Source organism: Artemia franciscana, chromosome 18 (genome assembly GCF_032884065.1).
Source record: "Artemia franciscana chromosome 18, ASM3288406v1, whole genome shotgun sequence".
Lineage (NCBI taxonomy): Eukaryota > Metazoa > Arthropoda > Branchiopoda > Anostraca > Artemiidae > Artemia > Artemia franciscana.
Genome location: NC_088880.1, coordinates 8,743,334 through 8,771,276, shown reverse-complemented (window position 1 = coordinate 8,771,276; position 27,943 = coordinate 8,743,334). Strand labels below are relative to the sequence as shown.

Sequence of the window (27,943 nt, the reverse complement as noted above, 5' to 3'; positions counted from 1 at the left end):
TAAATCGGGCTTCTCATGTCATGTGGTTTCCATTACTTCCTGTTTTAGTAACTGATTAGAACCAATAATGTTGGTCAGTAACCCTATACTATTTGATCAAATTCCACATTAACTTTCAAAATGTTTCACTGTTAACTTCAAGAGGTAGACAGTATTGACCGCCTATTATTTCCAATAGCACGATAAAGAGAGCAAGAGAGATTACTAACCTATATTCCCATGTTAGAGTGTGTTTCAATTCGATTGTTTTATTTTCGTGGCGTATTTTCGCAAACCAATGTTTTCGCAAATACGTTTCTTTTTTATGCCGGATTAAATTATGCTGAGCAACAAATCTAAAGAGATAAAGTAGTAGCCTACAATTTCTTGAAAGACACTGAACATTGAGCTTGCTTATATTTTTTAGAACTAAAATTGTATACTAAAATTTATTGATTTTATGACCGGAGAAAGACTATTAGGGACCTTATAAATTTGTTTCTTATTTTCTGCAGACTATTAAGGACTTGTCTGCTCAAGATCCAGTTTTGCTGCGTCGGTATATCTGTGGTAATTTATGTTGACTTTAGATTTGATTTCAATTATTGGGGGTTATTTCAGTTAGTTTTTAAATTGACATATATTTTGTGTATAAGTATAGCTATTCAATCAACAGTAATAGGCAATACGGATTAATGGTAGGAACATGGTAGTAGTAGAAGTCCCGATAAAAGTTGTTGCAATGGGAGTAGTCTTAGAAGGAATGCTCCTGGTCGCCTGGTTGGAAGAACCATGGTAGGAACGTATGCTTTGAGATCTAGTGTGAGTAGTGAGATCTAGTGAGAGTAGTGGTGGTCATAGACGCAAATTTACGAAAATGTAAGAAAGGAGGTAAATGTTTCGTTCATTTTTTAAAGGAAAATGCAAGAAATGGTATTTTTTATAATCCAGGGGCAATATCCCCCACCCCGCATTTGGTGCCCAAAACAGTGGCAGGGTAAATAATTGATCGTGGTAAGGATAGCTTTCAAAGGAAAAGTTATTGTATCATTGTCGGGGCAATAGTGGTAGGACAAGTTGGGTTGATCAGATGTTAGTTGTGTATTCTGTATGTTTCTGATTTAAATTCCGGTAAATACTTTCTTTTAGAAAGCGATTGTTTCAATTTCTGACCATCGTGACCGATAGTCTTACGTAGAGGGGGGGGAGGCTTCCTTTTGAATTTACGATTCCTTTGGAATCTTACGTAGAGGAGGAGGCCTCTAGGCTTGGATCCCTCGGAATCATGGATCTAAAGATTTTCAAAAGGATTTAAAGAGTTTCCAAAGGATCTGAAGGATTTTCCATTTCTCGCACAAGTCCCTTTTTTGCTCTTTTAATGGATTCACGGAATATCCCCCTTCCTTTACTCGAAACGAAATCTAGTACAAACGCCTGGTTGAGGTTCAGTGTACTAGCATAGACAACAACCTTAGGACCCCGATGTTGCTGAAGAACAAATTTGAATTTGAGATTCAAGTTTATAAACCTGTTTCTTTTATTCTAGGTGACAATGACGCCCAATCCCTTTGAAGTGAACAGAAGTTACAAAATTTTGGCATCAGGCAACTTTAAATCTACTCGTTGGAAAGTGTTTTTCCTAGTTTTGTGTTTGTGTGTAACTAATGTATATAGTTTAAACCTACCACCAAGATTTGTGCTTCCTGAGGGACAAAATGAAATTGTATTAAGGTTACGCGAAGGATTAGAAACCCCACCTGGTATGTTGAAATTTTACAATTTCCTTTTAGGTTTTCCTTTTTGGGTTTCCTTTTGGTTACAATTTCCAAAATCAAATCACGTTGTCTGTGGCATAAATTCAACGAAATGTACTGGGGAAGGTTGAAATTAGTATTTTCAACATATTTGGGATAATTTTATTCTTTTTTCAATGAAAACAATCAAAATCCAATTTTCAACGAAAATACCAAAAAAAGTGTTACTAAAAATCTGGCAGGCGCAAAAATATCGTGATAGCGGGCCCTCCCTCAATTACCCTCCCCCAATTGACTCCGTTGCACATCATGAATGTTTTTCAGTATAGGTTAGATCTGATGTACCATAAATAATTAGTGAGCCTTAAGCATCAGTTGAGAATTACAATCGATGGATATTTCTTTGTAGTTTATCTTGTTCAAAACTCTCACTTGCCATGAAGCTTCATTGACTGTTAGATATTTCACAAAAACAATCCAATTGGGTTTTAGATTTAATGCAAAACCATACACCATATATAACAATACCAAATACCATATATAACCATAACCAAATACCATATAACCAATACTATATATAACCATAACCAAATACCATATAACCAATACTATATATAACCATAACCAAATACCATATAACCAATACTATATATAACCATAACCATATGTATCTTAAATATAAAAATTGTAAACTGTAGAAATCGATTTTTTTTTTTGCCAAGTTAAATATTTCCAAGTCTACGAACCAATATAAGGATATTGGAAGCTACAGTGGTGACAGTGGTCAAGTACGGTTCTGAAACGCAGGGGCGTATCTACAGTATTTTTATTGGGGGGGGAAAGATGAAATGCTTTTGAAGTCGGTGCTATTCGAGCGGCAGTGGAAAAAAGTAACTATTTAACAAAAATGCAACTTGGTAAATTAAAAACATAATGCAATACATTATAAACAACCAACACACATTAAACAATCATAGATATAAGTGCTGGTGCTTGGCGTATACTAAAATTGTCAGCAATGAGTTGCTGAAGACGACAGTAGTATAGCGTAAAGAAGCTTTCGGGTGGGCGAGATGAATGTCGTATGCAATTGGCTTTTTTTCAGCCATATTCACCACTATTGCCGCAGTACATATCCTCTCTCCAATTCCGCCCACCCCCAGCACAAAGGCTCAATCTCATAATTGAACCAAGCTCTATCAAACAGTTCGTGGTAACGAACTGTAGTAAGGAGCGACCCGGCTCAATAGTAACCAAGACTCTCTAAAAAACGGAATTTTGATACCAATAGTTACATCAAAAGAATCGAATTTTAATGCTGATTTTAAATATGTAAGTTTCATCACGTTTAGTCCATCAAAAGTTACGAGCCTGAGAAAATTTGCCCTATTTTAGAAAATAGGGGAAAACACTCCCTAAAAGTCATAGAATCTTAATGAAAATCACACCATCAGATTCAGCGTATCAGAGAACCCTACTGTTGAAGTTCCAAGCTCCTATCTACAAAAATGTGGAATTTTGCATTTTTTGCCAGAACACAAATCACGGATGCGTGTTTATTTGTTTTCTTTTTTTTCTTTTTCCCAGGGGTGATAAATCACGGATGCGTGTTTATTTGTTTTCTTTTTTTTTCTTTTTCCCAGGGGTGATCGTATCGACCAAGTGGTCCTAGAATTTTGAGAGAGGGCTCATTCGAACGGAAAGTTCTATGCCCTTTTTAAGCGACTGAAAAAATTGTAGGACACCTAGGCCCCCTCCCTCGCTCATTTTTTCCCAAAGTCGTCGGATCAAAATTCTGAGATAGCCATTTTATGCAGAATAGTCGAAAAACCTTATAGCTATGTCTTTGGGGACGACTTACTCCCCTACAGTCCCCGTGGGAGGGGCTGCAAGTTACAAATTTTGACCAGTGTTTGCATATAGTAATGGTTATTGGGAAATGTACAGACGTTTTCAGGGGGATTCTTTGGTTGGAAGGGGGGTTGAGAAGAGAGGGATATGTGGCAGAAACTTTCCATGGAGGAATTTGTCATGGGGGAAGAAGATTTCCATAATGGGGGCGCAGCATTTTCTAGCAATATTTAAAAAAACAATGGCAAAATAAATATGAAAAAGTTTTTTTCAACTGTAAGTAAGGAGTAGCATTAAAACTTAAAACGAACAGAAAATATTACGCATATAAGTTGTTCACCTCCTCCTAGTGCCTCACTCTTTACGCTAAAGTATTTTTAGTAATTTCATTTATTTATTCTACGGCCTTTGTGATTCAGGGGACTAAATTTTAAGCTTTAGTGTAAAGAGCGAGGTATTGACGAGTGAGCATACCCTCTCATATACGTAATAAAAGCATACAAATATAGAAGTTGTTACGCAAGCTAATTCGTAAGTTACGTGTATCTTTTACTAATGAAAACGTTCGTAAAAAACTAAAAGTTATAGTTGCCTTTTTAAGTACCCAAAAAATTGGAGGGCAACTTGGCCTCCTCCCCCTCCTTTTTTCTCAAAATCATTCGATCAAAACTATGGGAAAGCTATTTAGCCAAATAAAAAAAAATATGCAAATTTCGCTTTAATTGTTCATCTGCGGAGAGCCGAAATCAAAACATGGGTTAACTAAAAAACGTTCAGAAATTAAATAAAAAAAACAAGTTTTTTTAACTGAAAGTAAGGAGTAACATTAAAACTTAAAACGAACAGAAATTACACCATATATGAAAGGGGCTACTCCCTCTTCAACGCCCTGCTCTTTACGCTAAAGTTTTTCCTGTTTTAAAAAGTTGAGTTGAGAGAAAGAGTCAAACTTTAGCGCAAAGAACGGGGCGTTGAGGAGGAAAAGCCCCTTTCATATACAGAGTAATTTCTGTTCGTTTTAAGTTTTAATGTCGCTCCTTATTTTCATTTAAAAAAAAAACTTGTTTTTTGTTTTGTTTTACAGGATAAGTCAGAGTGTTGCTGCAGATTTTGTTTTGACATAATCTGTCATATTATATTTTGACATATTTTGACATATTTGACATATTATATTTTGACATATGCACCACATTTCAATAGCGACCGTATTTCAAATTTGAGAGTATTCGAAAAACAAAGTTAGAATTATTAACGTATCTGTTAGGCGCTGAAAAAGAATATCAATAAAATCTGAACAGTTCTTGCTATCATTGCGGCATAAACCTTAAGCTATTTAAAAACTGCCAGGGATACCAATTGGAAGGGAAAATTGACTTCTAGGGTTTGGAAATTACCATCCCCTTTGTATCTTGGTAAAAGCACTATTCTATAAAAATTACGCAGAAGTTTTTTTTTGTGTAAATCAGGGTACGGGGGGTATATATTTATGGAGTAAGGTTAAACTGAATATCGTTTTTGTGTCTATAATTTCCTTTACAAGCAAAGCTCTGTCATCTAGTTCTGCATGATAAAACTGATAACAATAGAAAAAGAGAATGGTTTGCTACCGCTTATACGTGCACACAAATTTTAAAATTGTCAGAAAAACATACATTTTTTGTGTAAATTCACTTTGTTTTATTCTCACCTAACATTTCGTACAGCATACTGATACAGAGATAAGTATCCCACAAGTAGTGCTGGCGTTGCGTGAAATGCTAATAATTTCAGTCATAATTCTTAGCACATTTATGTTAATTTTGTGGAACTGGTTAAAAGAAATATTAAGAAAAGCGAAAATAGCAAGAATTCAGAATCGTATTATACACAGAAGCATATCTGCATATATGGGTTAGTATGTGAATCCAAAACGTAAGGAATAGGACGTCAATGACAAAGAAGAGAATCTGACTTTAATTAAAATACTGGAAATAAAAATTAAAATAGTTAAATTATTCCCCCCTCTACCAAATTCCTTGACCAAACTACAACCGATTTGACCAATCTAGATGTGTTATGGATATCATTATAAAAAGCAATAAGACTTATTTTCTTTTTCATTCAGGAAATTACATTCACTGTATATCTACCTTCTTATTCTTCAATGATTCCATTTCTGTTTATTTGTAGTTGTAATGGTTGTATTTATTTCCACTTTTAGATCTTTTAAAACACGAGAATCTAATCTCGAACTGATAGATTTTAGGAAGTAAAAGCACCTTAAATATCAGGGAAAGAATTGACCTGAGCAAATGTGGCGAAACAAGAAGCATTTAACATTTTTCAATTTTGTCATTAACTATGGTCACATTTTTACTTGATGATATGGTTTCAAACACAATGGACCCCTAAGTGTAATGGACCCTTATTTCTCATGTCTTCCTTATGTTCAAACGAGCAAGGATTAATAAAAAAAAGTTATCTGCTCAAAGTTAAGATAGGAAATTTAACTCTTAAAATGAGCTTTAAACAGTTTTAAAGCTACTCAATAAATTTTAGGGTTTTTAAAAATTGTAGGGAGGGTACCTTCCCCCTCTTCTCCTTCCCCAACGAAGCTACTGCTGAAACATGGGTACTCTGAAAATGGAGGTGGGTTTGTTAGATGTTTTCCAGAGAAATTGTCTATGGATTATTTTGGGTATCCGCCTGACTGACTGTATTTCAAACAGAATAGGCCTACTGTACCCAAAATGTGGTTTCGATCCTGCTTTCTAGAGCTATAACGAGAGAAAGGTTAAAATGGCTAGGACACATTCTGCAGATGAATGACAACAGACTGCCAAAGATCGTCCTTTTCGGCTATCGCTCTCGGGCCGAACCAAAAGCAGGCCGTCCCCGAATGGGGTGGTAGGACTAGATAAGGAAGGATGTAATGGAAATTGGAACATCTTAGAAGCGTATAAAAAGGGAGGCTTTGAGTAGGTTGAGATGGAGGAGGAGTTTCCGTTTGTGTTTTTGCCTCAGGTGCTGCAGTGAGTTGTTAGTAGTAGTATTTTTTGCTTCATGTATTTACACGAAGCCTGGGGAGTAGAAGTTCCTCTCAAATTGTGACGATGATAGTTTATTTTGGATAGTTGACCGTTATTTCGGATGGAAAATACTGTAAATGAGTTCTTTTCATGAAGCATTGGTGCATTAAAGTTAAATTTTATTTTGAGTACTTGTGAGTCAAAGTTAATTTCGAATCGGGTGTGTGTGAGCGGTATCCTTCCTTGGATTTGTTATAATTCTGGATATTGTTATAATTCAAAACGAACAGAAATTAGAAAAAAAGCAAGTTTGTTCAAATGATGGTAAAAAGCTCCTTTAAAATTTAAAATGAAAGAAATTATTTCGTATTAGAGGAAAGTTGTGTCCTTTCGCCCCTTCACTCTTCACCTTAGCTTTTCCTCCTAATTCTTTAATATAGACTACTCGAACACAAGTGACGTTGACTCAGAATAAGAGATATTTTGAAGCATTATAAAACTTCATCGTAAAAGAACAAGGACTGAAGAAGGGGAAGCCACTCACGCATAACTATAAAACTTCATCGGAAAGGAACAAGGGTTGAAGAAGGGAAAGCCACTCACCCATAACTAAGGAGCAAGGGTTGAAGAAGGGGAAGTCACTCACACATAACTATAAAACTTCATCGTAAAGGAGCAAGGGTTGAAGAAGGGGATGCCACTCACACATAAAGAGTAATTCCTGTTCGTTTTAATTTTTAGTGTTGCTCATGACTTTTATTTTAAGAAAAATGTTTTTTATTTTTCATTTTTAAAGCGAATTCCAACTGAGATAGCCTAATTGCAAGTTGAATGCCTCTGAACATAGAATTTCTTGTCTTTTATATTGGCTAATCTGTGGCTGTCTCTATATATGAATATCGTATTTCTTATTTATCAGTAGGTTCTCTGGAATTCGTAACAATTATCACAATCTGCTAAATCTCATCCTGAGTCTGCATTTTTTAGACGCTGGGGAGAGCCATTCTCTTCAGCAAGACGAAAAATACATCTTAATTGTATGAAAACTATGGAAATTAGGGAAACTTTGCGATTTTTTTTTTTTTTTTGGTGGGAAGTGTCTGAGTCTTGAAGGTCACCTGATAAGTGCCGTTGTCAATGAGAGCAATGGATCCCTTCTTCGGTATAGTTTTAAGGTTATCCCACATTATTCTGTGGACACTGATTATTAAAACCACCCATTGAAAGACCTAGTTTTGTTTCATTTTTATGTTTTAAAAATTGTTTAAATGTTTTTAATTTTCCTGAATCCTTTAAAAGGACTTAGGAATATTCATTAATATGTTTAAAAAAAAAAATCACTTACAAGTGGAATCTTGAATCAGACTTTAAGAAGAACTAAAACGTCGCTAAATAAGATAAATAAATGATGAAAGCCAAGTTTATGCCTTTTAAAGTGCAGTTTAGTTATAAAGAGAAGAAAAATAATATGTTTATAATTTCTTAGCTGTTTGTGGTCATTTTCAGGACGAAAACTCCGAACTATTGTTAGACCTTGAGACTTAATCGCTAGATTTTATTCAGCCATTGAACCGTCACTTCGAGGAATTAGCAGATGGAAGCGATGGGACAACTTCACCAGACATTTAATTCCAATATGATTTGGAGCTCTGAACGAATCCTTTTTCTGAAGTAGTACAGTTGACTAGACATAATCATCTTCAGATAATCTAAGGGAGTTATAGCCGTACGTCTTAGTCGTGTCTCTTTCATTAGAGAAGTGCAAGGAGAGATCGAAAGGAGGTTGGCATCGCATGGTACCTTACCTTTAGAGGTAGCAATAAATATATGGCCAGTGCAACTGCCGGAACTTTTAGCCATATCATGCCCTTGCCCATGGGCATGCCCATGAGTAGTGCCGTTTGCTCTTTGGAAACCGTCATGAAGTGGGCTGCAATAGTCGACAACATGTCAGATATGGGATTTGTCGATAGATAGATAGCTTAATTTCAAAGCCTGAAAGGCTATATATTAGGAAACGCTATAAGGGACTCAGTATTAAGAAAAAAAAAGCAAAATAATGAACAGACATGTATTGACTTACTTTGACTTAAGTCTCCTGTCGGGCGCTACTCGCCATAGAGAGTGACGTCTGCCTCCTCTATCCATTTCGGTCCATGGCGATTTTTTGCTCTTCACCCTGTCTGAAGTTTGCCATCGTCAAGAACTCGGACAGGCTGTCGGAACAACGTTTCCTTGGTCGGCTGCGAGGTCGCTTCCAACCGACTTTGATAGGGTCGAAGTCGTAGATCGTCTTTGCAGGTAGATGTGGTGGCATTTGAAGCAGGTGCCCGAACCATTGTAAGGTTCGCTCGGCTGCTTGAGTCGAAAATCAAGACTATTTTGTGAGCTGCAGAAGCTTTTCATTGCTGATTTTCATTGCGGAACATTGTAGGCCCTCGATCCTCCTTCATGAAATATGAAGTCTCTTCGCATGAAATACATCGATTTTCTTGAGGGTTGCAGCTAAGGCTTGCCATGTCCCAGCTCTGTAAAGCATCACAGAGCCGACTAGAGCGTTGAAGATCCGCAGTTTTGTTGTACGACTGATGTTCGGTTTTCGCCAGAGGTGACGATTCAATCTGCCCATGACAGAAGACGCTTTGGATAATCTCACTTGCAGCTCGGGGAGAAGCGAGCCATTTGAATAAATTATGGAGCCCAGGTAGGTGGAGTTTTGAACAACCTCGATGCCAGTGGTGCTGTCCAGGCTAACTGGAGAGTTAACAGTAGGAGAAGATGGGTCTATGGCCATAATTTTAGTTTTGTTCCAGTTTGTATGCAGTCCTACTTTGGCAGCCTCTTCTCGTAGAGTTCAGAGCGCTTCCAGCGGCTGCGCCATGGAGTCATCGGCAAAATCAACATCTGTGATTACACGATCTCTGAATTTGAGCCCGACGCTGAGACATGAATTGGTTTTTGTCATAATGTAATCTACGATGACATTGAAGAGCTCTGGGGTCACTGAACATTCTTGGCGCACCCCTGATGTGATTTGAAAGAACGGGCTGCGCCGACCATTTACTTGTACACAGCTCTCTATCCACCATTTGGGACTCAAGAGGTCAAGAGACCTTTACGTCACTTAATTAAACCGATGTGAAAACAAATCAATCGTGACTTTAATACGTACGCTATAATCACTGAATAATCTTAGTCCGTTTTCTTTAGCCTTCATCCGTCATTTCAGGCCGAAGAATATCCAGCCTCATCGTAATTTTTTTTTAGTCTTGAATGATCGAAGAGAGTTCTCGCAGCAAGATTTGTTGCATGAACGAGGATCAGGCGGGCCTAGCATATCTATTCATATAGTTTCCAGGCGGACGAACGAGGCCCGCTGAGACGATATGACAGCTTTATTGTAGGAAAAGTTTGACTCTTGAGGGGCTCTGAAATTGAGATTCTGAAATCCACCTCCCACTAGTTTTTTTCAGACATATCAGTAACTTCAACAAAGCATTTAGTATTTAACCGCACCTTCAATGTCTAGAAGACGGTATTCCTAGATTAGACTTTGGGGCGAATAAATGCAAAGTTCGAGGAAGTCCAAAGACTTGTTTATTAAAATGAAACTGTAAAATAGTTTAGTTATCTCCTAGACCCATATTTTGGCCATATAATTTGGCATTCCCCTCCTAAGGTCCATCCCTGTAAAAGTATTTTTCATAGCGTTTAGATACTGCGCTCACATCAGCTTCTTGAGATTACTTTCCCTTCAGTTCCTTTTTCGTATTATGCTGAAAAATTAGTATTTGAGACTTTGAAGTATTAAGTCTATATTCATTGGGCTCAAATACTTCGCTGTGAGGGCAAGTAATATTTGCACTCATCTGGTGACTTGGTGAAAAGGGCCCACCTCATCAGTGTGTGCTACATTAGAATGAAAAGTATTTGCTTCTCTTATTATAGCGTTTAGAGGAGCATGCTCTTCCTCCCTCCTCATTAGAAAACTAATATATATATGTTGGTGTGTACATTAAATGTTGACATGTTGGTGTCATTAGATCAATATTTACTGTGTGGTATTTTGAAGCTTCTCGAGGAACTCAGAAAAATACCCCAAGGGTATTTTGAAACTATTGAATAAACTACCTAGTCATTGTTGATTTGACATAAATATGAATGCTAAGTACATAATTTGGTATTTATGTATTATACGAGAAACACTGGAGATGTGAAGTTTGATTAATGCTAATGAAGGTTAGATTACACTTTCAAAGATGGTGCTCCTCTTGAATTAAAAGTAATTGTGTGTCCATTGACGCACTGTTATGTGTTGGGCAACAACCCCTTATCCTCGAAAAATATAATTGCCTGTTCTTCGGTCCTCGAAAAGTCCTAAATCATAATCTATTATATCACTATATATTGCAAACTAACCGGTTATTGTCCTATCTGATCTTTGCGATCCAAATTCTCGAGTGTTTCTCGTATAGTACATAAGTAACCATAATTCATGGTGGTGAGTATGGTCTACTAGTCTTGGTAATTTTAAGAACTGACCAGTCTTGCTATTTTCAACCACGATTTTCTAAAATGGCCCCGCAGCCAGGAAGTTTCTGGAACTGCCACATCTCAAATTAAAACTGCTGATATGATGGGATTTGTTTTTTTCGTGTAAATAAATATAATTTCTCCGACTTTTCTCTACCAGTTTTTTTTGCATTTATCAAGGGAGACTCCCTTTCAAACAGTTCGTGGTAACGAACTGTAGTAAGGAGCTACCCTTCTCAATAGTAACCAAAACTCTAAAAAGCGGAATTTTTACAGCAATATATACATCAAAAGAATCGGTTTTTTATGCTGATTAAATAAAAAAGCAAGTTTTTTTTTAACAGAAGGTAAGGAGCGACATAAAAACTTAAAAAGATCAGAAATTGCTCCGTATATGGAAGGCGCTGTTCCCTCCTCAACACCGCGCTCTTTACGTTGAAGTTTGACTTTCTCTTAACTCTACTTTTTAAAACAGTAAAAAATTTAGTTTAAAGAGCGGGGCCTTGAGGAGGGAACAGCCCCTTCCATATACGGAGTAATTTCTGTTCGTTTTAAGCTTTAATGTCGCTCCTTACTTTCAGTTAAAACAAATCTTTTTTGTTTAATTTCTGAACGTTTTTGAATTATTGTGTTTTGATTTTGGCTCTCCGCACATGAATAATTAAAAGAAATTTGCATATTAATTTATTTTTTTTTTACTGAATAAATGGCTTTCTCATAGTTCTGATCGGACGATTTTGAGAAAAATAGGAGCGGGGGAGGAGGTTAGTTACCCTCCAATTCTTTGTTTACTTAACAAGGTAGCTAGAACTTCTAATTTTTTACAAATGATTTCATTAGTGAAAATATACGTAACTTCCAATTTAACTTACGTAACGAACTTCTATATTCGTATGTTTTTGTTACGTATACGAGGGGGTTCGCCCCCTCGTCTATACATCGCTCTGTACTGTTAAGCTTAAATTTTGTCACAGTTCCTTAAGAATGACTCCTGAATCACAAAGGCCATAGAATACATAGTTGATATTACTAAAAATACTTTCAAGCTGCTCCTTACTTTAAGCTGAAAAAACTTTTTCATATTAATTTTTTCAATATTTTTTTATCATGGAAATCCCCATCATGGGAATTCTCTTCTCCCATGACAAATTCCTCCATGGAAAGTTCCACCCACATAACCCCACTGGGACTGTGGGGGAGTAAGTCGTCCCTAAAGACATAGTTATTACGTTTATCGACTATTTTGAATAAAATGGCTATCTCATAATTTAGATCCGGTGACCTTGGGGAAATAATGAGTGTGGGAGGGGGCCTAGGTGCCCTCCAATTTTTTGGTCACTTTAAAGGGGCACTAGAACTCTTAATTTCTTTTAGAATGAGCCCTCTCACAACATTCAAGGACCACTGGGTCGTTACGATCACCGCTGGGAAAAAAAAAAAACAAAAAAAACAACAAACAAATAAGCCTGCATCAGTGATCTGTCTTGTGGCAAAAAATACAAAATTCCACATTTTTTGTAGATAGGAGCTTGAAACTTCTACTGTAAGGTTCTCTGATGCGTTGAATCTGATGGTGTGACTTTCGTTAAGATTCTATGAGTCTTAAGGGGTATTTACCCCTATTTTATAAAATAAGGCAAATTTTCTCAGGCTCGTAACTTTTGATGGGTAAGACTAAACTTGATGACACATATATATTTAAAATCAGCATTAGAATGCAATATTTTTTATGTAACTATTGGTATCAAAATCCCGTTTTTTAGAGTTTCGGTTACTATTGAGCCAGGTTGCTCCTTACTACAGTCCGTTACCACGAACTGTTGGTTTTAAATGTACAACTTTAATCAAGTTTAGTCCTACCCATCAAAAGTTACGAGCCTGAGAAAATTTGTCTTGTTTTCAAAAAATGGGAAACGCCCCCTAAAAGTCATGGAATCTTGATGAAAATCACGCCATCAGATTCAGCGTATCAGAAAACCCTATTGTAAAGGTTTCAAGCTCCTATCAACAAAAATATGGAATTTCCCCTTTTTTTGCCAGGAGAAAGATCATGGATGCGTGTTATATTATTTGTTGTTTCCCAGTTTTGATCCTATCGACCCATTGGTCCTAGAATGTCGTAAGAGGGCTCATTTTAACGGAAATTAAAACTTCTAGTGCCCTTTTTAAGTGACCAAGAATTTTGAAGGTAATTGGGTCCCACGCTCTTTTTTCCAAAGTCACCGGATCAAAATCTCAAGGTAGCCATTTTGTCCAGCATTGTCGAAAAATTTAATAAATACGTCTTTGAGGACGATTTAATCCCCCACTTTCCCCCGGGGAAGGACTGCAAGTTATGAACTTCGCCCATTGTTTACATATAGTATTGGTTATTGGGAACTAACCTGACATCTTCATGGGGGATTTTTTCTGGTGGTAAACGGGTCGGGGGGTTACGTGAGAGAATCTTTCTATGGAAGAATTTATCATGGTGAAAAAGAATTTCCATGAATAAGGCACTAGATTTTCCAGTGTTATTTAAAAATAAAACAAAGAGAAATTAAATTTAAAAAAAAACAATTTTTTTCAGCTGAAAGTAAGGAGCAACATTAAAAATTAAAATTAAAAAAATATTACCTATATGAGGGGGTTCGCCCCCTCCTCAACGTCCAGCTAAACTCACAATACTACTTATTAAAACAATAAAAATTTCAGCGTAAAGAGCGGGTCGTTGAGGAGGGGACAGCCCCTTTTACATACGGAATAATTTCTGTTCGTTTTAAGTTTTAATGTCGCTCCTTACTCTTAGTTAAAAAAACTTGTTTTTTATTCATTTAATTTAGATAGAATGAAATAAGGCTTATTGCAATAAAAAGCTAAATAAAAGTTTCCAATATTGGTTTGGCTTTTAATCAATACGGAGCACTCTAATATCCAGAGAACAATCTTCATATTCTGTAAGTTTAAGCCAATCGAAAAAACAAAGTTTAATGGCTCAGGTTCAAGTCATACATCGATGTAAACCGACTTATGTAAGCCGTAGAAAACAAGCTGTGGGCTTAGTTTCGGGCTAAACTAAACTTTCTTGAAGGACAGTTAAGTTTGTTCAACATATGACATCAGTCACAAGAGAAAGATCTGGTTTTAAGGGCCAATATTCCGATAGAGCAGGAAGGGGGCAACTTATAATAGTTAAACTTCTCTCAAAGGAATGAAACTAAATTTGCTGCTTTGGAAGGTTTCTGATGTGAAATTCCGTCCCTCTAGACGTCAATTCGAAGCTCAATTCCGGCTGTCGGGCATGAATTGATACAGCCCGGATTTCGTGCAACCTTTTTACTTTTGTAAATGAAGTATGGTTTCTTGAAATTAAGTTCTATCTCAAGTACTTAATGTATTTCTTTTTTTTTGTAACTAAGGCTCAAGACTGGGAGTCAAAAATAGGTTCAGTTCTGTTTCGGTAGTAAATTTAAATCACTGCGGTTTGAACTTCTTTTTATTTTTACACCGATGCAGTATACTATAGCTTCCATCATAGGCAGTGCAATAGCGCTGCCAAAAATCACAAGCCTTAGTGCTGCATGAAAGTTGTAGCTGTTGTAGATTTCTTTGTAGTTGTAGGGATGGTAGTCTTCCCCTTCGTGGAGGTATGTTATCTATATTACATTGTTTGTGGACGGCAAGCAGTGAAATTATCCAGTTTGAAATATTCAAAGCTTTTAATGTAATTACTTTTTTCCATGTCTATGAGCTTTTTAAAAATTACGTATCAAAATAAATTACTATATTTGGGTATTTTCAATTAGATTAAGGTATATCCTATTATGGTTTCTTTGCATCAACTGGCCAAGTAGGCTATTATAGAGATAATAAATTACAAAATTGTTGTCCAATGTCTGAAAAGATATTGCATTTTTATGCATTGTATTGTGTTTAATCACGAAATGATCTGCTAATCAAGGGGTGGTCCAGTGAAAGTACACCAAAGCCAGAAATGGGGAACAAAGTCATTTGCACCTGCGGCAAACTGTGAAGTGGCATCATCAGCATGTGAAGCACAAGATAAAAACCTGCATTGATGTGAAACGTGGGCCCAAAATAAAGCTAAAATTGGGACAAAAGACCGAAAAAATAGAGTGTAACTTTCTTTGCAGGCCCCATACACAGTTGCATTGATTAGATGGGGCATGGAATGCCCCCTCATGCCCCCTCTAGATTACCTCGCTAGTTCGTGAAAAATATTTTATTTGAGGATATTTTTTTTTAAATGCCTTTTGTATTTTTCTGTGAAAATGAAAAAAAAAAAAAACTACAAGCTCCCCCCCTGTAGATTTAAAAAATATACCCCCTCCTAGATTATCTTGAATCTATACCTCTGCTTAGATACTTTAAAAAGGTGATAGCTTCTCATTTCCTCTTCCTCCGAACTAAGCACCTGATGCATTTAAGCTGCTTTTCAAACAGTGCGACTAGAGTCTTAGCAAAAGCTCCATTCAATTTTTTTATTTTCTGTCGGCCTGTCTATCGGTCTGTCTGTCCCGGTTTTGCTACTTTAGGCACTTCCAGGAAAGCTAGGACGATGAAATTTGGCAGGCATATCAGGGACCGGACTAGATTAAATTAGAAATGGCCGTTTTTCCCGATTTGACCGTCATTTTTTTTATTTTCCACTGATTTCCAATTTCAAATTTTTCATTTTCTATTTATTAATTTACACCGGTACAGGCGGTTATGGATGCGCAATATCTACAAGACGCATCTAAAAACCACCTCCCAGGAATTTTTTTTGGTAATTATGCTAAAAATCCATAATTTGGGCATGGGTATCAATCGGGGCAGGGGGACAGGGGCCTTCTGTATTCTGAACCATGCCTTTTTGGTATTTGCATCTAAAAAATACCATTTTAATGTTTTTTATGGCACTTGGTATTAACCAAGTGACATATAGCGACCGCAAATTCTGTCGGTCTGTCTGTCCCGGTTTTGCTACTTTAGGCACTTCCAGAAAAGCTAGGACGATGAAATTTGGCAGGCGTATCAGGGACTGGAGTAGATTAAATTAGAAACGGCCGTTTTTCCCGATTTGACCATCTGGGAGGGGGGAGAAATGGGGGGCCGATTAATTCGGAAAAATAGAAAACTGAATGATTTTTAACTTACGAACGGGTGATGGGATCTTAATGAAATTCGATGTTCGGAAGGATTTGTCTCTCGGGGCTCTTATTTTAAATCCCGACCAGATCCGGTGACATTGGGGGAGTTGGAGGAGAGAACCTAAAATCTTGGAAAACGCTTAGAGTGGAGGGATCGGGATGAAACTTGGTGGGAAAAATAAGCGGAAGTCCTAGATACGTGATTGACATAACCGTAACGGATCTGCTCTGTTTGGTGAAGTTGGGGGGGGAGGGTTAATTCTGAAAAATTAGAAAAAAGAGGTATTTTTAACTTACGAAGGAGTAATCGGATCTTAATGAAAATTGAAGTTTGGAAGGATATCGTGTCTCAGCTCTTATTTTAAATCCCGACTGGATCCCGTGACTTTGGGGGAAATTGAGAGGGGGAACCTAAGATCTTGGAAAACGCTTAAAGCGGAGAGATCAGGATGAAACTTGGTGGGAAAAATAAGCACAAGTCCTAGATACGTGATTAACATAACACCGGAACGGATCTGCTCTCTTTGGGGGAGTGGGGGGGGTTTATTCTGAAAAATTATGTTTAACTTACGAAGGAGTGATCGGATCTTAATGAAATTTGATCTTTAGAAGGATACCGGTCTTAGGGCTCTTATTTTAAATCCCGACCGGATCCGGTGACATTAGGGTGGTGGTGGGGGGAACCTAAAATCTTGGAAAACGCTTAGAGTGGAAGGATCAGAATGAAACTTGGTGGTAAAAATAACAATAAGTCCTAGATACGTGATTGACATTACCGGAACGGATCCGCTCTCTTCGGGGGAGTTGGGGGGAGGAGGGTTAATTCTGAAAAATAAAAAAATGAGTCATTTTTAACTTTCGAAGGAGTGATCGGCTCTTAATAAAATTTGATGTTTGGAAGGATATCGTGTCTTGTTGCTCTTATTTTAAATCCCGACGGGATCTGGTAACATTGGGGGGAGTTGGGGGACATAAAATCTTGGAAAACGCTCAGAGTGGAGGGATCGGAATTAAACTTGATAAGAAAAATAATTATAAGTCCTAGATACTTGATTGACATAACCGGAACGGATCTGCTCTCTTTGGGGAAGTTGGGGGGAGGGTTAATTCGGGAAAATTAGAAAAATGAGGTATTTTCAACATACGAAGGAGTGATCGGATCTTAACAAAATTTGATGTTTGGAAAGATATCATGTCTCAGAGCTCTTATTTTAAATCCTGACCGGATCCGGCGAAGGGGAAGTTGAAGGGTGGAATCTAAAATCTTGGAAAAAGGTTGGAGTGGAGGGATCGGGATGAAACTTTGTAGGAAAAATACGCACAAGTCCTAGATACGGGACTGACATAACCGGAACGGATCTGCTCTCTTTGGGGGAGGGTTAATTTTTAAAAAAAATGGAAAAAATGAGGTATTTTTAACTCACGAAAGAGTGATCATATCTTAATGCAATTTCATATTTAGAAGGACCTCGAAACTCAGATCTCTCATCTTCAATCCCGACCGGATCCAGTGTCATTAGGGGGGGGGGGGACCGAAAATCCTGGAAAACGCTTAAATCTCAGAGATCAGGATGAAACTTGGTGGAAAGAGCAAGCACAAGTCCAAGATAGGTCACTGACATAACCAGACAAGATCCGCTCTCTTTGGTGGAGTTGGGGGGGAGTAATATGGAAAAACTAGAAAAAATGAGGTATTTTCAACTTATGAACGGTTGACCATATCTTAATGAAATTTGATATCTAGAAGGATCTTGTGCTTTAGAACTCTCATTTTAAATCTCGACCAGATCTGGTGACATCGATGGGAGCTGGAGGGGGAAACTGGAATTCTTGGAAAACGTGAAAATCAAGGTATCTTACGAATGGGTGATTGAATCTTAATGAATTTTGATATTTAGAAGGGCTTCGTGACTCTGAGCTCTTATTTTAAATAATATGAAAAAAACTTCGTTTTCTTAAAGAGTTAAAGAGGCTGCGTCCCAAAGTCGAACCTTAAAACGTACAGGAATTAGAAGAGGCAGTTGGGGGGCTGCCGCCCCCCAAACCCCCAGCTTTTAAAGACTCTTTTGTACAGGTTTTTTTTTTGGGGGGGGACTTCATTGTTACTAATTACTAGTTTCGGCGCAATGGTTCTCCTGTCCTCTTGTGTTTAACATTTTTCGAAGTTATTCCATTATTCATTCATTTCAATTTTTTGTTAATTAAAAGAGGGCCTTTCCGAAGCCAAGAGCTGGGGGTTAGCAAAAAAACAAAAAACCTGTACAAAAGAGTCTTTAAAAGCTGGGGGTTTGGGGGCGGCAGCCCCCCAACTGCCTCTTCTAATTCCTGTACGTTTTAAGGTTCGACTTTGGGACGCAGCCTCTTTAACTCTTTAAGAAAACGAAGTTTTTTTCATATTATTTCTGTACGTTTTTCTACTGGATGTAATTTAATAATTCCTGTACTCCTCGTACAGGAATTAGGAGAGGAACTTGGGTGGCTGCCGCCCCCCCCCCGCTTTTAAATCATTGTATAAAATAGAAAAAAAATAGATAGAATGACCGAAATGTTTCTTTTGCTCATAAGAAGCTAATATTCTGTTATCTCTCAAATGATAAGCTGTCCAGGTGTTATCAAAAATTTTTCTGGAATGGAGCTGGATTTTTATGATGCTTGCAGTCATTCTCGCCGTGCCGAGCTGATTATTTTGATGTACTTGAATGTTGATATTCGTAACTTTTAAGAATTTCAAAAATTAACATGGGACTATTAGACTATTAGGACTATAAGAAGACTATTAGGAGAGGCAAACCCCCCGCTTTTAAAGACTCTTTTGTACAGGTTTAATTTTTTTTCATATTAATTCTGTACGTTTTTCTACAATCCATGGTGGATGTAATTTAATAGTTCCTGTACTCCTCGTACAGGAATTAGGAGAGGAACCCACCCCCGCTTTTAAATCATTGTATAAAATAGAAAAAAAAATAGATAGAATGACCGAAATGTTTCTTTTGCTCATAAGAAGCTAATATTCTGTTATCTCTCAAATGATAAGCTGTCCAGGTGTTATCAAAATTTTTTTGATGTTGTGAAAAAAAATCGCCCGTAAGGGACTTGAACCCTTGACCAGAGGATTAAAAGTCTCACGCTCTACCAACTGAGCTAATAACTTGCATGTGTAAATATAACTTCTCAATAGCTTTTAAAAATTTCAAATTAACATGGGCTCTTATGGAGAGAAATCCGTTAATTTAAATAGCTAATGGGTGGTTTCTGGAAAACAGGGAAGGAGTTATCGGATCAAGCTGAAATTTCGCGGATAAGCTCCTGGGCCGTAGGGGACCTTAACTTGTGAATTTCAGCCCGATCGGACAACGTTAAAAGGGGTGGGGGGTTGGAGGGTCGAAACTTTCGGGGGGTTAAGATTTTCCTACGAAACTTTCATGGGCACTTACTCGGAGAATTCCGCATCGAATGAGTCTTCGTACACCCAGATCCGATGTCGGATGTGACCTGTAGGCGTGGCGAAAAAAAAAGTAAATGAATTTTAAGTGGCTATGCGTGGTTTCTGGAAAACAGGGAAGGAGTTATCGGATCAAGCTGAAATTTCGCGGATAAGCTCCTGGGCCCTAGGGGACCTTAACTTGTGAATTTCAGCCCGATCGGACAACGTTAAAGGGGGGCTTGGGTTGACAGGTCGAAACTTTCGGCCAGATTTTCCCCATGAAGAAAAAGTTGGAGGGGGATGAAATTTTGCAGGTTTCTTAGTTGGAGCTCGGGCTACGAAATGCATCCCTCCCCATCCGTCTGCGACCACTGGAACCGAAGATCGCTTAACATTGTCGTGTGTCGCCTCTTTATAGAGGCACGAGTGTGCCTCCTTGATCCCGACCGTTATTAAGACTCTGATTTTCCTTTTAAAGCAATCTATTGATTCTTTGAATTTTGCTAGAGCTCATACCATATGATTTCTTGGCTCTTGGCTCTTTCGATTTCGTCACAAGTGCCATATGAGCTCTTAGCTCTTGTTTTTATCAAAAAATCAGCAAAAGTACCACGTAAGTTTTAAAAATATATGCCTCATCCCCCTGTACATTTTTCGTGAATTGACACCCCCTGTATTATATTTTTCCCAGAGAGTGGAAACTTTACGTAGGTGCATTTGGGTAATAATTTAAGGACTGGTTATTATCAAATTTATGGGCGGGTGAGTTGCTTGATATCCTAAAAAGTGTGTTCATACGACCATTTTCAACATCAATAGTAAGAGGGCGTCTGTGAATCAATCTTAGGGAAGGAATTCGTCCATCCCCTTAAAAGTAGGTAAGTAAACCTGTAACAGGTGTACCTATCAAAGCGCGCAAGTATGAATTTTTTTTTGGGGGGGGTAGTTTTAAAATAATTTTATTCCAGTAATTTCAATAAGAAGAGCCAGGGATTCCGGGGAAACGAGGATTACAAGTTTATAGGAATACAGTTTTAGGATTAAAAGAGGGTTGGGCCCTAAGACCCCCCCCCCCCCTCCGTCTGCATGCGTCGATGATCTATCCATGCCTTTTTCACTTTTTATTTTTTTAGCCTATATATAACAAAAAAATCGAAGGACGAGAGTCGTAAAAAAGAAAGGAAAAATTTTGTAGGCTATATCTTCTTTTGTGAGGAATAAAGAAAAGCTATTTCGTCTCCTTCCCTAGACATAAAATAATAAGTCTACTGAACCTCCTCCCCCAACCTCTTCCAAAAGAAAAAACCTGACAGTTTTAACTAGATCCCCCAGCAGTGAGACAGAGTAAGGTATAATTACTAAACGATATATGCGTTTCATCACTTTTTTCGTATCTTAACCAAACCTAGTGATAGCATATAGTATCTATAATGAGGAATACTCGCTTGCCTTCAGGCTTAGATTGAAAAAAAAGTTTACTCTATTGTGCGCATCAGACATCAACTGACTGATAGGTAAACATTCTCCTAAGAAATACTGGCTTCATCTGCCTGTTGTATTACCTCACGTAATTGACTAGGTGTTCCAGATACTTTACAATTCTATTAAGTAAAATGGTTATTTATAAAAATAATTTTTATGGTCATTTTATTCGTTTATCTTTTTCCTCTTTTTTGCTACGTTCTCTGTTTTTTCTTAAATGAAATATCAATACTCCTTGTATAAGGTCAGACTTTAACCCTGTAATTGCGAGTCGTATTTTATGGAATAAGTTGCCCGAATCAGCTCGAAGGTGTCACTCATTCGGTTTGTTCAAAAAAATTATAAAAAATTCTTTGGCTTCTTAGAAATTATTCTATCTATTTTTTATATGTGTATATGTATACAAATATATATATATATATACATATATATATATATATATATATATATATATATATATATATATATATATATATATATATATATATATATATATATATATATATATATATATATATTTTCTTGTTATTTTATTGGAGTCTATTTTATCTACTGATCTACTTAATTAAGTTAGTTTATTCAATCTATTAGTCTATTCGGTTTTGTTTTCTATAGTTTTTATTTTGTTTAAATTTTCTTTTCTTCTCCTTTTTGCTCTTCTCTCTTTGATTAAGTGATTTTTTTTTCTTCTCTGAGTAAGTGACTCGCTTATTCTCCCCCTTCTTTACAGGCCAAAGAACCTTTGGGGGAATAGTAAAATGTAATATTGTATGTTTGTTTCGTGATGAATAAATCTTATCTTATCTTAATACAAATCGGTAATGTTTGACCATCTAGGTAGACTATAAGAAAATATCTAACCTGTTGATTTGAATCTTATGAATAGAAAATCATAAATATTGTCTATCTAATTATTGTTTATTACATGTCCAGTTTGAGTCAATTACATATTTGATATTGAATGTACCTTCCATATTTACTGGCAACGTCTACCTGTTAAGTAAGAATTAATACTCATCGTGCTGTGAAAAAAAAAAAAAAACATAAAAAAACGAACTTAAACAAGCTTCGACAAACTAAATTCCATTTACGTCTTTAAATTTTGTTGTCTTTAAGGTAATGAACTGCTCGTTTTGTTAGCTTGAAACATAAAGCTAACAGGAACTCGGACAGGAATAATGTCTTCCCAAGGCCGTATCCAGGTGAGGGGTATCTGTTTTTTTTTTTTCCAAAAAGCTAACTGGAACTCGGACAGGAATAATGTTCTCCCAAGACCGTACCCGGGTGATGGTTATCCGTGTTTGAATCTCCCTACTCACGAAATTCTTGGCTGAGATGAATTTTTTGAAGTTCTTTTTTGTACTCCTCCCCTCAAAAATACCCCCTATCCCCGAAAAATTATTGATGCTCCCCTTGTTTCCTCCCATTCCCCCTCTTGAAATTGGTTTGAAAAACTCCCTCTCCGAAAAAAATAGTGCCCTGAATATACTAGAGTATGATTCGAAATTTTTGTAGTTTTCAGTCATCGGCGTCTCAAAATAGACCGGCAAATTTCAGCCTGTCAACTTCCTCTTGCTTGTGACTATTAGATGGCATAAAGACCATATCCAGGGGGGTAGTGGATGTGATTCACTCCTTCCCCCAACACGTAAAATGTAACGAAAATGCATATAAAGAAATTGTTGATGTTTTTTAAGGTTGCTGCCCCCCCCCTTCCAAAGAAAATAACTCCTCCCCGAACAAAAGTCCTGGCTACTGCCTTGGATGATACGAAATTGATTTCAAAGTTTCAGAGGATACTCATTCAGTTTGTTTTATTTTTTGCCTCTCTTTTGAACAAAAGGTGAATAGTTTTGATTAACAAGGCTGGAATATGGAATATTAGCCTAACTTTTCTCTTTAAAATTTGTTTTCGTTTCAACAATTTAATTTTTGAAAATGTCAATGACCGTGGCGAAGGATTTTTCTTAGGGGGTAAAGGGTTACATCTACCGTCGCCAATCAAAACTGATAGCTTTATACTTGAGTTTGAGGATTTGGGAAGGGGAAATTGAGTATGCTAGGCTACCCCTCCCCTAGGTATGCACATGGGTAAGACCCACGATTTTTTGTTTCAAAATACATTGAAGTCTGGTAAGGCAGGATTATCCGTACTTCTTATTTGTTTTATTCAAGTATATCATCTCAGTTCTGTCTTTGTATATATATATATATATATATATATATATATATATATATATATATATATATATATATATATATATATATATATATTGCTTGGTTCCAAAAAATACTTAGTTCTAAACCCGTTTATGGACTCTCCTGAAGTAGTGTCATCTCCCTGGAACTCTTCTAGATTTATGAATACTCCAGAACTGGTTGGGATCCCTTTAGAGTTCCCCTAGTCATTTGATTTAATTAGTTAATTAGTGTAAAAGAACTACTTTGAAAGTTATGCAAATGTTGACATTCCTTCATTTTATATGATCATGGGATTGTCAGAATCTCTGACGAAAAGCAGAGTTAGAACAATTTATAGTCTGACGCTGGATCTTCAAAAATTTACAGCTTGCTTTGGAATCTTAAGCAAATACCATCTTTAGATTTTCTCCCAGCCTCAGGAATGAGTTGTATTTTTTAATTAGATTTTCTTTTCTTGAGAATATAAGTATACCTTACTGAGCAGTGAGTACTGCCTGGTGTCTGTTTGGACAGAGGGCTACTAGTATCCCCAACCATTTAAAGTCTATAAAATGGAATGAATATCCATTGGATATTCATTCCATATGGAATGAGAGAATGGGTTTTGAAAATTTTGAAAATTCGGTGTTTTTTTACGTATAAATAATATTGAAAAGTTCGTCCGGGTAGGTATGAGGTATCGTGATGATTTTCTTAAATAATATGTTTTAGTTCTGTTCAGTCTATGTTTTGTTGCTGTATTTTTTCGCTTGTTTTGTGTATGTCACCAGCCCAATTGGGCTTTCGTGTGAATAAATCTGTGTGTAAATCTGTATCCTATTGCAAATGGTCAAAGAAGTTTCTGAGGCAAAGTTGAACAAAAACAAAATCAGACAGTGAAATCTACTGTTAGAAAACAAGAAACAGTGATGAGTGGCCACAAAAACGGTCTAAATAGGTCAGGACTTTAAGAAAGAATTTGTATTTATCACACGGTGGCTGACTGGCTGTAGGCTATCGAACCTAAAGTGACGTTATTACATCAAGAAAAGGCTCAAATTGTCGGCAGTTAAAAAAAAAGGATAAAGGATACGTCATTAGACTTTACAGTCCGTACCGGCGGTGCTGATCTCGGTTTCTTGGCCCTTCAGCCAGGAAGTGCAATGGGGGGTTGGGGGCCAGCCATCCTATGCTTTCGCACACCCTTCCTGTTTACCTCCCCCAGATTTCTCCAGGTACCCATTTAGAGCTGAGTCGAATCTGGCTAAGCTTACAGAGTCACGCCTCTGACCCCCGTCCCAACTGAAGAATTGGATACACCAGGACTCGAACCCGCGTCCTCTCAGACAAGGGATCCCGAATCCAGCGCACCAACCCATTCGAGAGGGCGGCTTGTCGGCAGTTAGAAGACAAGCGACCAGGAGAATCCTTCTATAGAAGCCTACTTACAGCCTTTCACTTACAGCCTTTTGCAACAGAACTTCCATCGATTTCCATGATCGAGGCATTTTTTTGCCTACCAAGTGACATATAGCGATCGCAAATTCTGTCAGTCTGTCTGTCCCTGTTTTGCTAGTTTAGGAACTTCCAGGTAAGCTAGGACAATGAAATTTGGCAGGTGCATCAGGAACCAGACCAGATCGAATTAGAAATTATCTTTTCGCTTATTCGAGCATCTGGGGGGGGGGGAGTGGGGGGACGGCTAAATCAGAAAAAAACGAAAAGATGAGGTATTTTAAACTTACAAATGGGTAATCGGATCTTAATGAAGTTTGATATTTAGAAGGATATCGTGTCTTAGAGCTCTTATTTGAATCACAACCAGATCTGTTGACATTTGGAGGAGTTGGGGGGGGGGCTAAAATCTTGGAAAACACCTAGAGTGGAGGGATCAGGTTGAAACTTGGAGGGAAAAATTAGCAGAAGTCCTAGATACGTGATTGACATAATCGGAACGAATCCGCTCTATTTGGGGGAGTGGTGGGGGGGGGGGTTAATTCTGAAAAATTAGAAAAAATGAGGCATTTTTAACTTACGAAAGAGTGATCGGATCTTAACGAAATTTCATATTCAGAAGGACCTCGTATTTCAGATCTCCTATTTTAAATCCCGACTGGATCCAGAGTCATTGGGGGGGGGGTGTGAAATCTTTGAAAACACTTAAAGCGGAGGGATCAGGATGATACTTGGTGGTAAGAATAAAAACAAGTCCAAGATAGGTGACTGACATAGGTGGACCGGATCCGCTCCATATCTAGTGACATTGGGGGGGATTTGGGTGGGGGAACCTAAAATCTTGGAAAACGATTAGAGTGGAGGGATCGGGATGAAACTTGGTGGGTAAAATAAGCAGAAGTCTATGTACGTGATTGACATTACCGGAACGGATCCGCTCTATTTGGGGGATTCGGGGGGAGGGTTAATTCTGAAAAGTAGAAAAAATATGGTATTTTTAACTTACGAAGGAGTGATAGGATCTTAAAGAAATATCATATTTAGAAGGACCTCGGAACTGAGATCTCTTATTTTAATTCCCGACCGGATCCAGCGTCGTGGGGGGGGCAGAAATCTTGGAAAACACTTAAAGCGGAGAGATTAGGATGAAACTTGGTTGGAAGAATAAAAACATGTCCAAGATACGTGACTGACATAACCGGAACAGATCCGCTCTATTTGGTGGAGTTGGGGGGGGGGAGGAGTAATTCGAAAAAGTTAGAAAAAATGAGGTATTCATAACTTAAGAACGGGTGATCACATCTTAATGAAATTTGATATTTAGAAGGATCTTGTGCTTTAGAGCTTTTATTTTACATCCCGATCATATCCGGTGACATTGGCGGGAGTTTGAGGGGGAAACCGGAATTCTTTGAAAACGTGAAAATTGAGGTATCTTTATCTTACGAATGGGTGATCGGATCTTAATAAAACTTGATATATAGAAGGATCTTGTGTCTCAGATGCTCCATTTTCAATTTGAATTGGATCCAGGGACATAGACGGTTGGAGGGAGAAACAGAAATCGTGGAAAACGCTTAGAATGGAGAGATCGGTATGAAACTTGATGGGAAGAATAAACACAAGTTATAGATGCGTGATTGACATGATTGGAACGGATCTGTTCTCTTTGGAGCAGCTGGGGGGTGTGTTTATTTTGAAAAATTAGAAAATTTGAGGTATTTTTAACTTAAGAACAGGTGACTGGATCTTAATGAAATTTGATATTTAGAAGGAACTTCTGTCTCAGAGCTCTTATTTCAAATCCCGACCAGATCTGTTGACATTGGGGGGAGTTGAGGGGAAACCGGGAATCTTGGAAACCACTTAGAGTGGAGAAATCAGGATGAAACTTGGTGGGTAGGATAAGCAAATGCCGTAGATACGTGGTTGACGTAACCGTACTGGATCCGCTCTCTTTGGGAGAGTTGGGGGGTATGGTTCAGTGCTTTGGCGAGTCTCTTTATTAGTGCTATCCGGTCTCTTTAGAGGAGTTGGGAGGGGGTTAATTCTGCAAAATTAGAAAAAATGAGGTATTTTTAACTTACGAGTGTGTGATCGAATCTTAATGAATCTTTAATAATTAGAAGGACCTCGTGTCTCAAAGCTCTTATTTTAAATCTCGACCGGCATTAACTTTCCTTGAATATTTTTTTTTCTTTTCGTGCTGAAGAAGAGAGGCAGTCGTCATCTCGAAAAATTTGCTTTGTTTTGTTAATTCAGTATTCTCGTTTAGCCCTAAAAAATCCATTTTTGATCATTTCCTTTCTAGGAAGATAGGATTCTATATATATAATAGAATCCTACCAATGGTGAACACAATCTCCTGAAACGTATTTTGCTAATGAGTTTGCCAAAAAATTATAAATTGAATAAATAATAGAATTATCCGTCGAATTAGCTCTGATCGTTCAACGACACTAGTGCTGGTGAAAAAAAAAACAAAAAACAATGGTACCAAAAATGGCCAATTTTGTGCCATGGTGCACTTTATTATGATGCTGCTATAATGGATTTATAAACAGCAGATAGATAAAAAAAACTTATTGATTTTACAACAATTTTACTAACAATTTTAATGATTTTCAGAGTAAAATGATTTTACAAACAATTTATAAGTGTTTTTGGCTGAAGGGCCAACAGAAAAAGAGATCAGCCCTACCGGTAGGGACAATAGAGTACAGTGCCGAATCGTTTACTTTTGTTTTATCTCTACTTGTTTTAGACTTTTATTTGGCTGTATTTTTCCTTGAAAAACTTTCCTTTTTTCGAAAAGTTTTTTTTTTTTTTTAAATCAAACGGAAAAGAAGGGGACCAGTTTCAAATAAAATCTTAATTAGAAGCTGTCTGTAGTTGATTAATTAAATCAAGAAGTCGTTTCTAAATTCTTAAAAGTTTTATTTTACCGCTAAGTTAAAACATTTTTGAAGTTTGGAAGGTTCTCCGGCAATTGATAAACAAGGAAAATGGTGACATTGAACTCAAAAGGTAAAAATGAAAGATCTTCAAATTTGATATTCACTTTTACACCCTCATTTTTGTAATCAATTCATTCGCACCCTCTTCAAAAAGGGTTGGGTATGTTTACCGAGAAGCTATCATGCT

General features: G+C 37.2%; 1 protein-coding gene across 1 annotated transcript in view; it reads left to right on the top strand.

Annotated features, from left to right (window-relative positions):
* The window catches only part of LOC136038570 (cadherin-23-like), a 155,744-nt gene that overhangs the window by 53,840 nt on the left and 73,961 nt on the right, over positions 1-27,943 (top strand). Inside the window, exon 2 of the mRNA XM_065721748.1 lies at positions 1,526-1,739. Within this exon, the coding sequence (XP_065577820.1) occupies positions 1,532-1,739 (208 nt within the window). The 5' untranslated portion in view covers positions 1,526-1,531. The remainder of the gene's footprint in view (positions 1-1,525; positions 1,740-27,943) is intronic.